Here is a 13887-nt window from a genome sequence, read left to right on the forward strand (position 1 = left end):
TTTTTACTTTGTACAGTTTATTTTATAAACTATGAGTGTCTGGTTGTATTTCACAGAAAGTAAAAATATATAATGTGGACTTTTTTTTTCTTTTCTTTATTTCGCCTTATACAATTTCTTGTATTAGGAATTTGGTAGTTTTCGCATACCCCTTGGGGTCAGAGCGCAGGGTCAGCCATTGTACAGCGCCCCTGGAGCAATTACAGGTTAAGGGCCTTGCTCAAGGGCCCAGCAGAGCAGTGGCCTTTTTTGGCAGTGACGGGGATTCGAACCGGCAACCTTCGGGATACCAGCGCAGATCCTTAGCCTCAGAGCCACCACTCCACCCTATACTTATGACATCAACTTTGGTTGATGTCATAAGCATTTGGACAGTGGCATAAATCTCATAATTCTGGCTCTATACCCTACAACAATGTATTTCAAATGAAGTACAGGGTGGTCCAGATCTAACTATGCAACTTTAAATGCAATGCAATAATTGCATAATTAGATCTGGACCACCCAGTATAGGGCTTTCAGTATTAATACAAAGAAATACAGTATAAACCGTTTAAGAATGACAGCCATTTTAATACATGGTCTCTTCATTTTCAGGGACTCAAAAGTATTTGGACAATTGACTGATAAGCTGTTCCATAGCCTGGCATGAGCAGGTCCCTCATTATTTCATTAACTACTAAACAGGTAGAAGGTCTGCAGTTGATTCCAAGTGTGTAATTTGCATTTGGAAGCTGTCGCTGTGAACTCTCAATATGAGGGCCAAAGAGAGGTCCCATGCAAATAAAAAGAAGTCATCATTAGGTAGAAAAAAGAAAACAAACCCATCCAAGGGATAGCAGAAAGTAGGAGTGGTTGAATCAACCATCTCGTACATTCTTAAAGAGAAGGAACGCACTGATGAGTTCAGCAACACCAGAAGGCCTGGACAACCACGCAATATGATTGAAGAATTCATTCCTTGGTGAAGAAAAACCAATTCACGACATTTAGCCAAACCAAGAACATTCTCTGGGAGGGAGGCCTATCATTGCCAAAGTCTACAATCAAGAGAAGATACGAAAATGAATACAGAGGGTTTACCACAAGGTGCAAACCATTTGTAATCCTCAAGCAAAGGAAGGACAGATCAATATATACCAGAATGATGTACAGAGAAGTATATGGAGAAGAGAAGGAATGGCTCATGATCTGTAGCATACCACATAATTTGTGAAACATGGTGGAGGCAGTGTTCTGGCATGGGCATGCGTGACTGCCAGAGGAAGTGGGTCACTGGTGTTTATTGATGATATGACTACTAACAAAAGTTGCAGGATGATTTCTTAATTGTACTGGGCTATACTATCTGCTCAGATTCAGGCAAATCCTGCAAAACTGACAGGATGATGCTTCACAGTACAGATGGACAATGAACCAAAACATAATAGACAGCAAACCAAATGCTTTTCAAGACAAAGAAGTGAAATATTCTTCAATGACCAAGTCAATCAACTGACCTCAACCAAATCGGAGATGTATTTAAGACGAAACTGAAAGCAGAAAGCCCAACGAACAAGCAGCTCCTGAAGACAGCTGCAGTAAAGGCTTGCCAAAGCAACAGTAGGGTGGAAACTCAGCACTTGGAGAAGGGCCATGGGATCCAAACTTCAGGCAGTAATTTAATGCAAAGGATTTTCATTGAAAATATGCTACTATGATTGTTGTATTCATGATTATGTTAGTTTGTCCAAATACTTTTGAGCCCCTGAACAATGGCTAAAAATGGCTATCTTTTCTATTTGTCTCATTTAACAATTTTGTTATCGACTTATATTAAAACTGCTAATCTACTTCAATCTCATCTTAATTGCTTAATTTCAAATCCATTGTGGTGGCGCACAAAATTATGAAAATTGTACTAATGTCCAAAAACATATGAACCCAAGTGTATTATCATGAAAGTGATTTTATTTAGCACTCAACAGTCTGACAATCCATAAATTACATGAATATTATTCTTTCTATGACTGTTTTCACTGGATATGTTTCTTCTATAGCCTAACATATCATAAAGACAGACTTTCTATCATTTGGAAAGCACAGAGACTTTGTGTCATTTGCCATTTGGGTTGTTCCATTTTTTTTTTGCATTTTTTGAAGTGTTATTTCATCACCTGACAAGGAGCTTATCTGAAGTGAAGTCAACACTGACTAATGTAAACCCAGTTGAAAACACAGGTTCTAGATCACTACAAAGGCAGACATGCATTTTAATACTATGAACTTAAGTAGCAGTAAATGTATAAAAAAATGTAGATACTGTACATCCTTTAAAATACTTTCATGAATATAATGTCACAATTAAATAGCCTTATATGTAAAACCCAAAGATCTGAAATACAGTAAGTATAAATAGAAAAACAGAATTTGCTTTATGCAGAAATAACCAGGTTTTGTCCATCATTTAAGTTCTGATTAATATGTAAAATGCTACTATTTACCTATACCCACATGGGCTTCCTGTATCATACTAACATCATTTGCTCCATCGCCAATAGCTAATGTAATGGGCTTCTCTGGGGAAGTCTTTAACAGTCTTACAACCTAAAGAGAAAGGGAACATATTAATGCACTTTCTTAATGATAATCAAACTTTTTTTTATTATATTCTTTATAATACAGTTTTTAACAAATTATGTACATTAAAAACTACTGAATTTTTGAACAGAGTTTATTTTTCAAAATGAATGATTTGGAAAGTCCATAGAACCTCCCAGGTATTTATACACAATGTGTTCATTAAAATACAAACTGCAAGCCCAAGTAAAGCATTCATGTTGGGTATATTGAAAGAAATTGAAAATAGCATACTAGTGCGAGGTCAGCTCATAGTTAACTTACTAAATTTGTTAACCTTATGCCCAACTGCAGCAAACTTTGCAGAAAAGCAAGATCTGCGGCATTGTGCTCAGTTTTAACAAACCCACGGCAAAAGCTGCTGCCTTCTAGAGATGACAAAATTAATCAACTACCTTAAATTTTCCTTCCTTGGATTTAAGCAACTAACTACTGTACTTGGAGAAATTCAGAATAGCACTATGAAGATAGTGGAATTAGCAGCACGACATAATTAATGTAGGCATTCATCATTTGTAAAATGAAATTGATAGTTAAGAAAAAATGCCTTAAAGTCATACCAGAACTAATAATTAAGTTTAACACTAATCTTTATTAGTAGCTGTACATTTAACAATAATAAGGAGGAACAATAAGAGAACTGAGTTTCAAAGAGTAATATATACAGGCAAAGGCAAGCCACTTGCCACTTTAAAAGTGATTAGTTAAGATAGTTCTTCTGAATATGGACCCTTCTCTGTCCTATGGCTGTGGTCCAATAATAATGGTGCTGAAACACAGGGCACAGTCAAATGGGGGAGTCCGTGCAAGTGCTCACAAGCTTGTGTATTAAACTCTTCTACTCTCTCTTCAAACCCCATTTTAACAATTTTTTTTTTGTCCCTGACCAATTCCCCATAGAACTAATGTTTAAAAAGCGTTTTACCTGCAAAATTGATTACAAAAAGTAATTTTCCATGAAAAAGAGCAGCAAAACACGCAGCTTTATTCTGGCCTTGGCCCAAAAATCACATTTCAGGAGTTCCTCTGAACAGCCAATTGGATTGCATGTTTATGTCACTAAGTTTACTTGATATTTGTCTCGTTATTGCAACAGAGTGGAGCTCAAGAAGGGTATTACAGCAAACAAGAGTCATAGTGGATAGATATAGGGGTGCGATAACTGTCAATCAAATTCAACTTCAGCTCTACTTGCAGAGATCTTGAGGACTGTCACCACATTAGCAATTTTCCTGCCCAATTGGGTTGTTTCTGATCTTATAGCCTGTGGGGAAAAAATTCGCTTTTGTATGTTGTGTGTTTTTTTGGGCTACTTATATAAAGAGAATGCAGTATTTATTGTTATTTTTCAACCCCGTCCTTTGCATTATTACCATGTTTTTAATCCATCTGTCACCAATTTTTCTGGTTTTCGCACTTGTACAGTACAGTATATACATTTTATTGCTGTTAAATCTCCAAGGGACACACATCCACCCTAGGATACAATTTACTCATTCTGTCAATCTCAAATATCTCTCTGAAGGTATGCACCAAATCCTCTTTCCTCTCGCTATCAATGCCGTCCCTCGCTTTTCCAGTATATCATTTTGTCTGTCAGGTATTGGCCTTTTGTGGGTGGGGGAAATTCACTGTTTTTAAGTTGTTCTTAGGCTACAGCTATTTTACAGACCTGGCAACCCTGTTCTGGTGGTCCATGGCTAGATTAAATCAGTAAATCAAGCATGATCATCGCAGGAGCGATTGGAGAAGGTTGTCCAGAATATTCTACAGTCAACTTTCAATCGGTAGACCTGCGACTCACCAACCCTATTTCCCCCAAAGTCTACTAATACTGACTGCTGCTTACTACAGACAATAAGGGGAACAAGCCTTACATGGGAGGTTTCGACCAGCACTAACAGCAACAATTTACTTTGCAGAATGAGTTGGAACTTCTTGCTGCCACTGATGCTGGTAAAAAAGAAGAAAAGGCATTGCCATCGAGTTTCGGATTCCACAGTCAGCTCTGTCAACTGCATGTGCTGAAAGACTGAACTATGTGCAAATTCCATTATTATGAAATTACTGTAATAACGAATTGTTTTTTGGTCCCAAGCACTTCGTTCTAACAGAATTTGGCCTGTATTATCATGGCCTCCTTTATTGCTTACTATTGAAATTAGCTGAAAAATTAAGTGGACAATCTTCTGCAGCTCAGGCTAGTTTGTACAATAAAACTGCTGGGCCCTTAGAACAGCACTAGGCACAAATATTAATGAACTCCACCTTCATTCCACATGTTTTTTTCAATACAGATCTCTAGAAAGTACCATACTAATTAGTCCACAAAACTGTGGACTAACGCATAAAAATTCAATGCAATTGACCTATCGTGTTCTTAAAACATATTGACAAACACAGCTAATCATAAACAATGATACATATCATAAAGATTCAATATTCTTACTTTTGCTTTTTGGAGTGGTGCCATTCGACAACATAGTACAGCTGAACAGTTTCTGCAGACGTCCATGAAGAGCTTTTCATGTTGTCTCAATGCTAGAGAAAGGCTAGCTCCATCAACAACTAGGCCGTGCTGGATTACATGGTCTTCTTTAATTCTGCATTAAAATACATTTGGCAATTTTTAAAGACAAAATAAAAAATTTTCAACATTCTAAACTGCCATTTGTATAAGCAATTTTGCATTACACTTGGACTGATATAATTAAATATAAACCATATATACAGTATTCATGGATAAGTCACAGTCATACAAAAGAATATACAGTACTTACATATATATACGTGTGTGTGTGTGTGTATATATATATATATTTATATAATAAAAGCTTCGATACTCTTTAATCCCCATATCCTTCTATTACAGAAAGCAAAAATCACAAAACTGCAGTATAAAGTGTACAGTTCAAAATGAAAAGTACTGCAATGACAGACCCACGTCATATGATGGGTCATATGATAATACTACACAAGACAAGTCAAGTCAAGTTGGGGAGCATGCACTGGTACAGTGCATTGCCACACCCACTACACGTCGAAACAGCTCGGGATCCCATACTACACAAGACGTACAAAAAAAGTCCATAAAGGAATATTCACTATGGAGTCACAGAATTGTTAAATGCTTTCTAATTAATGACCACTAAAGGATTTCTGAGAAAGTATAACCACATTCGCTATCTGTGGACAGATAGACCTTAACTTAAATTTAAGTGTCCCAAAATTTCACCAAGGTTGTTGGTGTTAGAATGATTCAGTATTTTAACTTTTTAAAAATCAATTTCAATAATACCTTTTTAGAATGCTGAAGACCTGAATTAGACATCCACACAGTCTTTCCTACTAAAAAGCTTACATTTTCTTAGCTTGTCAAAATAAAACATGCTCTTCTATCTAGGGATTGCTATTGCCTGATTGCTGTTTTCTTCACAGCTTTAGAGATCTGTTTTTTATGTAGTCTGATGGTGCATTGTACAGTGTATAGCCTAAGCATAATATGTTTGATTTACAATATGGTTAACATTTCATTGACTTTTTATTTGCTTCTGCACTCTCCCTAGACAATGGGAAAATTGAATAAATGAAAATCCCTTAATCCTTTTGAGAGTTTGCTTCCGCTGAGGCAGCAAAAAAGACCTAGGTTCAAAATTAACCATTAGTGTGGTACTATATTAAAGGCTTTTTATGAGTCTGTGCAAACTACGTTGCATTCTTTGCTCATCAACTACCCTAGCTGCCTGCTCACAAATGTTTGATTGGTTTGGAAGGATCTTACTTTTATTAAATGATAACACAATACTACGGGTTTATATTCATATAAGTAGTATAATTTTGTTCCGATTGCATTTTCTATAACTTTTCACGAGGCAGAAGGCTTATTTTGTCTCCCTTCTTGTGAAGTCAAATTAGCTACTTTCTACTTAGGTACCTTTCAAATTATAAGTGAGTACACGGATATATTTGTTTCAGGTTTAAATAAAGATTACCTGTTAAATTTTCTCAGACCTGGGGATTTTAGTAGTGTTCAACACATTAAGGGCCTAAAACATTTCTGACATTTTATTTTGAAATGTAATTTTTAAATTTGTTTTTACCTCTGTCTGAGTCATTCATTTCATTTTTCTCTTTTATAAAAACATAGCTAAAAATTTTCATTACTGTATGTACTGATCAATTTCAAAGATTTGTCCCATTGAATCTCTGTGTCTTCTTAAACACATTGTTTTAAGCAGGAGTGACACTGAAAAAGTGTGTGCTTTTCTTCTAGCCTTAAAAAAAATTCTTTAATGTTTCTCTTTTAACATTTTGAACAATTTTTTTCATTCCTTGTTATAGTTGTCCCTATTCCTCTAGGTCTTTTTTTAAAACTATGTCCTACATTTTCTTACAGATTAAAAGTGAATAAGTAACATTTTTATTCATCCGTTTAAGCTATTTTAAGTCTGTTAATTTTGTCTTTGTAACGTATTGATTTTGGGTCTGAAACCATTACAGTTCTATTTTTTTTTTTTTTGCTTTCAAGATGTTTTCTCATCTCCATAAAATCTGCTTTCGACCATGTGTTATCTTAAACAAAACGAAGCATCCTCAGTAAATGAAAAGTAAACTGTATATTACTGAAACAAGTGTGCAATAATGGAAACACCATATACTTAGCATATTTGAACATTACACTACAGGTATTACCAATGCACCATTCAGTATAATAATAAATTTTATTTATACTGTATAGCACCTTTCCCATGCTCAAGTATGTTAATAATAGCACATCATGCATAACATACAAATGAAATTTAAAAAGTAAACAAAACAAAAAAAAAATAAAACATTCACTTGTGAACATTTTTTTCTTTTCATTGCGGTGGTCAAGGCAGCTGAGGCTGATTGCAGATGCCCACTGTCCAAGTCTGGCACCACTTGGCAGTCTCAATCAGCCCCCATGGATGACCTGACTGCCACCACTACATTAGTGCTTGGTGGTAGGTAGATCCTTCAGGGCCTGGAGAAGCTCATCTCCTGGACAAGAATGAGCTTCAAAGCTGAAAAATCCAGGGCCATGGTAATGAAGAGAGTAAAGGTGATGGACAAGTTTCAGTTTTTTTGTGGATGGAATTGCAATACCATCCATCACAAAGAAACCAGTCAAAAGGCTTGGTAAGGTCTTCGACTGTAGCATTAGGGATACCTGGCAGGTTCAAGGCTTGGTTATACCAATATGGCATCTTGGCCGTGTCCTCTTGCCTCTGCTGGTGTACAAGATGACAATGTCAACTGTGGAGACCTTGGAGAGGAAGAACAGATGCCGTCTAATCCTGGAGGAGGTGTGGGCAGGTGTGGAGAAGGGGCAAATCAGCATGATGGTGGGCATGCAGCAGCAGGGAGCATGGACAAGGTGGGAGGGAGTTCCAGAGAGGAAATTATCTTTGGGTGACATCTGGCAGGCTGGACCACAGTGCATTAAGTTTATGGTTCAAGCCATGTATGACGTCCTACCTAATCCAGTGAATCTATAAACCTGAGGCAAGTGTGAGCCTCCAGTATGTCCTCTCTGCAACGGAAAGGGATCACTGGAGCACATCCTCAGTAGCTGCACAACAGCCTTCAGTGAAGGCCGTTACCGCTGGCACAAGTCAGTAGCGTAGATCATCTCTAAAGCCATGGCTAACAACAGAGTCATTCATAGCCAGAGATGCATTACCTTTGTGAGGGCAGGAGAGCAGCCACAGTCACAGCAGCAGACAGCCTGCTCACCTCAGCATTGGACTGGAAGCTGCCAGTAAACTTGGGCAGGCAGCTCAAGATCCCGGACCATTTTACATCGACTTCTTTGAGGCCAGACATGGTGTTAACATCTGCCTCTTCAAAGTGGGAGCTCATTTAGGAGCTTTACAGCTTGTTGGGAGGACCTCATTAAAGAAGCTAATGAACAAAAGTGGTCCAAGTGCCATGAGCAGGTGGAGCAGCGTCAGAAGAGTGATGGAATGCTTATTGTGAGCAAACTGAGGTGGGGGGGTGTACAGGCTTTACTGGCTACTCATTAAGTAAGGTCTACACCCCGCTTGGCATTACAGGAGCTATGAAAAGGATTGCCATTATGTCTAGTCCAGAGGCTGCAGAGTGGGCATCTAGGTGGCTTCGGATCAGGAGGTATGAAACGTGGGTTATTGCTGCTGGGGCACAAGCCAGAGATTTATCTTAAACTAACTGTGCTATTCAATAGAATCTATCAAAATATACACCAACTTAGTGTACAAACAGAAATCAGGTATGATTTTGTAAATTTAGTTAGTGCTATCTGAGATTCAAACACAACATACTGTATAGGATGCTTTCATTGCTATATACTGTATATAGTAAGACCAATTTCTTTCTGTATGTATAGTTGTTGTTTTAGTGTATTAATATGAATTTATAAGTTAAGTACTCTAATTATATTAAAAGAATATGTGCAAGTCAATCAAACACACAGTATCTAAGCATATACTTCATGTGATGACAGTTTTGAGTGAAAATGTATTGGGACTACCAAGCATTTGGTGTTGGTTATACTGAAAGTTTTTCATGGTGGTGCACTCTGGCTAGTACTGGATGAGCCTGCACATGTGGAATTGTCACCTCTAGTCATACGTTGTAGTAGTTTTAAATATTATCTTAATTTAGAAATGGTAAAATTTAATCAAAAATGATTAATCCAGGTATTTTTTTAAACTGCAGACATCTTTGGCTATTGCTCAACTTCACCAAATTCCAAATAGTGTTAAGTGTTTCTCTTCTGGCTTTCACTAAACTTTCTGGGGTAGAAGTTAGGAGGGTGGAGATGCAGTATACATTATGATGGCATATTGTGGGCCTGCTTACAGTTTCAAAGACTATTAAAAGGGTGGTGTGATGTTTAGTTAAATGACTCCTAAACCTTGCAGTGATCTACTTACTAGTGTATGGACTGCCCCTTCAATTTCAGCATTTACTGCAAATTCAAGATGAAGGCATTTATTCAGACTATTTTGTAAAGCGGTTTAACTTTTAAAAACCATCATTTAGCCGATGGTACCAAAACTGTCACAATCTTCAGGACCAGCCATTATTGATTACTTTCTATTGCCTATGTGTCTTTGGCATCTAGGTGTTGTTTCCACTGATACCTTGAGTACTCCTTCTCACCATGGAATGAAATGAAACTTTACAGAGAAGTTTTCACATCAGTGGTGACAGGAACCACATCGGATCACTGTAGTATTATGTCACAGTTAAAAACACTGGAATATCAGGTGTGAAACTCTAATTTGTCCAAGAAGTGATGAGCTGCCAAATGACTTGGGTCAGCCAGATTTTCTTCCAGAGGTTTATTTTTTCCAAGAATGTTAGCTCTTCTTTTGCCAACTGGACATATGTTTTGTTACATTAATATTTTATGCTTCCATTAAATAAACTGAAGTTAACTTTAATTTCATCTGTCTGAGCAGTACAACATATGAATTGAATGGTTTTAGTGTAACTATATAAATAAAGCTGAGTCGGTGTCTGTATGCATGTTAGTTTTGGCATCATGGAAAAATGGCTACACGGGTTTTCATTAAAGCAGGATAATACCTAAAGGACAGCTTATTTTTAAATACTGGTTATAAGATGTCTTAATTCCCACTCTCTGGTTGGAATGACGGGCAGGGAGGAACAGTCATCATGCTGCACTGTGATCTATCGTTTTTTTGTGATGCCAAATTGTACTAAATATAACCAAGACACAATATAGCCCTGCCTGGGATTGAGTGGAATCAAAATAAAAATAGTAGGGGAAATTTCTTATTAAAGAAGAAGTGTGACGGCTGGGAACTACTGAACTACTGATCAACTTCATAGGCAAGTATTTGCAGCATTACATCATCATCATCTCAACCTGTCTGGCATAGTTTCTCTGTCATACTTGAGGCCATACTCTGCTAACCACTTCAAGACGTTATAACCCCACAGCCAAATCAAATTTCGTAACAAACCACCACTCCCTAAATACCTGTGCATATAATTATATATTAAGTTTGATAATCATTTTACAGAATGTAAGACCCCCAAAATTGTGTAATTGGATACAACTGGCAATGAAAGAACTGCATTGGAAAATGAAGGCCACAACCTTAAAGGCATGTGATAAAGAAAAACCTGTATTTATACCTCATGTTTCTCTCAACCCAAAAAAATATTCCTTTGATTTCAAACAACTGAAATTTCTTGTGATTCCGTGGTTTGCCTTGACAATAAATAAGATGCAGGGTCACAACCTGCAAAGAGCAGGTATACATCCCTAGACAAACTGCTTTTCTCACAGCCAACTATATGACTCCTGTTCAAAGGTTAGCAGCCAAAGAAATCTGTTTATTTGTACCTTTGATAAAGTAAAAAATACAGGATTACATTTACTGCTTACAGATTGCTAAAGGGTATTTAATCAAACTTAATTGAATTGACAATTTCTAATCAATGAGTTTACTTAAGAGATGATCATGAAAACCATGATACCGCTTTATATTAGACATTCTGGTGCTCAAAAATCATTTAAAAAACTTCAGAAGAAGGAAGAGTATTAAGTGCATGCAAAGAAATGTGGTAATATGAAACTGTGATTTTTTTTTTTTTCTGTGCTAGTTTTCTTCCTATCACTTCCATAGCTGGGTTCTTTTTATTAATCGTATATTTAATAACAAATTGCATATTGGTTTAAAAAAAATTCAGGTCTTTAAAGATATCGAAAAATTTACGTTCAAAAAATGTATTTTCTTAATAAGATTAAGGATAAAAATTACAGTGTGTGACTGAAACATTAAATATTCTTTATAAAGCTGAATACAAAACAAAAATCTGATTTTAACAAAATCTGAATTTTTTAGCCTTAATTTGAACACAATTGATGAAATAAATTAATCTAATCATTTTAACTGTTAACTAACCTGTTATTTCATAAAAACTCTTGTATCCTTTTGATAAAATCTTTGAGTATTATCAACAGAAAAATTGAGTGGAGGATGCACCAGATTTTTTTTAATCTAATCCGAATATAAAGTAAAAATTACAACAAACTTTTAAAATAACACTCATTCAGACAGCCAGTATTTCAGTAAATGTTTGCCTAATTGAATGAAATGAGTTTGCTACATAATCGACTTGGTTAATTTTTTACCTTATACAGGCTTAAGTCTGATCTCAGCCATAGGAGGGAAGGACACATGTGACCAAAAAACATTTTCTGTCATATGCTTGTATACTGTACATGCATGTATACTACTAGGGAGGGAAAGGCAGCGTCACTTTTTTTTCCTTCTATTTTAATTTGGAAGCAGTTTAAAATCATTAGGCATTCCTTTAAATGTGTATTCCTGAACAGTTTCACACAACAAATATTAGTAGGAAATTTTTATGATTCTTTTTTCACTTCATCAATGTTCTTTTTAACCTTCCCTGAAAAGGAAAGTACTACAATTAAGTGTCAGATTACTTAACAACTAAGTTATCTTTATTCAAGGAGCACACTTTTAAACTTATTAGTGTAAATGTAGCTTTTGTTATTCAGAATAATTTACTAAGGTGCCATAAGTTCTGCCATCTATAGAATGTGACTATTTTAATAAATCACTGTTTAAACTAAATGCTAGGCTATTAAAAAAAAAAAAGTCATATTTTTTTCAAAAAACTACTCTATCCATCAATTGTCAAACATGCTTAATCCAACTTTTCTAAATAACAAATCAAAACAATCTGGTATTAATTATCAAATATCAAACAAATCAATTTAAGGAAGCATGGCATTTAATCATTGAAACGTGAAATATGAAAACTCAGAAACAATTCTGAAGGTTTCAAAAGAAGATGACAAGAAAAGTACCTTTTATCTAGTCTTCTCAATTGAACTGCACATTCACTATCCGATTTCTGCTGCACCAACTCTAAGATATTCATAGTTCGATGAAAATGTCCACAGGACAAACTAACACTGACGGCAGTTTCATGTTTATCCCCTGTTAACACCCATACTTTGATCCCTGCCATTCTGAGTGCTTCAATTGTCTCCTGGACTTTTTCTTGCAGTCTATAATAAGAAGAATACAAAAAAAAAAATCACTAAAAATGTATTCTACAATGTTACTCAAATTAACGTGACATTCAAATAAAATAATTATTTAAGATCGAAGTACAACAGTGATTGTTAAGACGAAAAAAATCGATTTATTAAGGAAAGCAAAAATTTGATTTAAAGTAAATACATTTTAATACTGCATTGAATTCTGTAAGTAACATTTTCCCTTATGCTGAATTTTTTAAACATAAAAATCACCCACCACCATTTTCTTGATATTATGTCTAAGTGTCACTAACACTGAGAATTAAGTCTGTCTAAGCAATGAATTAAGGAACATACAGTAAATCAATCTGTATACTTGACTATCAGTTTAAACAAACACAGTGGTTTCAGTCAAAATAAAATTTGACCATGTGCTTCTATGTTTTATAAAAAAAAACATATAAAACATAACTCTATACACTTCTATAATAATAATAATAATAATAATAATAATAGTAACTCTTTACATTTATGTAGTGCTTTTCTCACTACTCAAAGCGCTCTCCACGCTGGGAGGACCCGGGACACAAACCCATTAACTCCTTACTGAAAGACAGCAGTGCTACCACTGTGTAACCTCATTACTGAAATACATACTTATCTTCCACACCAACTGCTCCAAGAAGTTCAAAGTCTTTTTCAATATAGCTAAATACATCTGCTAGTCTCTCCTCTCTCTGCTGCAGTGCAGTCCTGGCCTCATGGAGACGCCGATCAATTTCTATATACTCTTCAGGGGTGAAGTGTCTGCAGGCTATGACAAGAGTTCTTAGACCTTTCTAAAATTAAACAAAACAGGTATTCTATCAAAACTGAAACAAAAATAAGAAAGCCAATATGAGATCCACAATAAGGAAAGCAGAAAATCAATTTCTTCTTTTATTCTAGGTACTCTTCATATTTTGTAGTAACTGGTTCTGGGCAAAACTCATAAAACAGACTACACAACAAATGAAAAGTAGTCTAAAAGGTACCAAGCAATTGAACCAGTAATTAAGTTTATGCAGCTTAGTTATTTTGTAATGACAAGGTATGTTTTTGAAGAGTTTTTTATTTAATTTCTGGGATATTTAAATAAGAAGTTTCCACAGAAATCACTGATAATTTTGTTTTCTACACATTAATTTTACTTTCATGTACTTCCATTCTATGCT

General features: G+C 35.6%; 1 protein-coding gene across 3 annotated transcripts in view; it reads right to left on the reverse strand.

Annotated features, from left to right (window-relative positions):
* atp11b (ATPase phospholipid transporting 11B (putative)) overlaps nucleotides 1-13887 on the reverse strand; it is a 208324-nt gene that overhangs the window by 63596 nt on the left and 130841 nt on the right. For all 3 annotated transcript variants that reach the window (XM_051923917.1, XM_028794610.2, XM_051923918.1), the window contains exons 18-21: nucleotides 13331-13512; nucleotides 12497-12700; nucleotides 5069-5222; nucleotides 2484-2586 (exon numbers count right to left, since the gene is read on the reverse strand). In XM_051923917.1, the coding sequence (XP_051779877.1) occupies nucleotides 2484-2586; nucleotides 5069-5222; nucleotides 12497-12700; nucleotides 13331-13512 (643 nt within the window). The remainder of the gene's footprint in view (nucleotides 1-2483; nucleotides 2587-5068; nucleotides 5223-12496; nucleotides 12701-13330; nucleotides 13513-13887) is intronic.

This window comes from Erpetoichthys calabaricus, chromosome 2, assembly GCF_900747795.2.
Source record: "Erpetoichthys calabaricus chromosome 2, fErpCal1.3, whole genome shotgun sequence".
Classification (NCBI taxonomy): domain Eukaryota; kingdom Metazoa; phylum Chordata; class Cladistia; order Polypteriformes; family Polypteridae; genus Erpetoichthys; species Erpetoichthys calabaricus.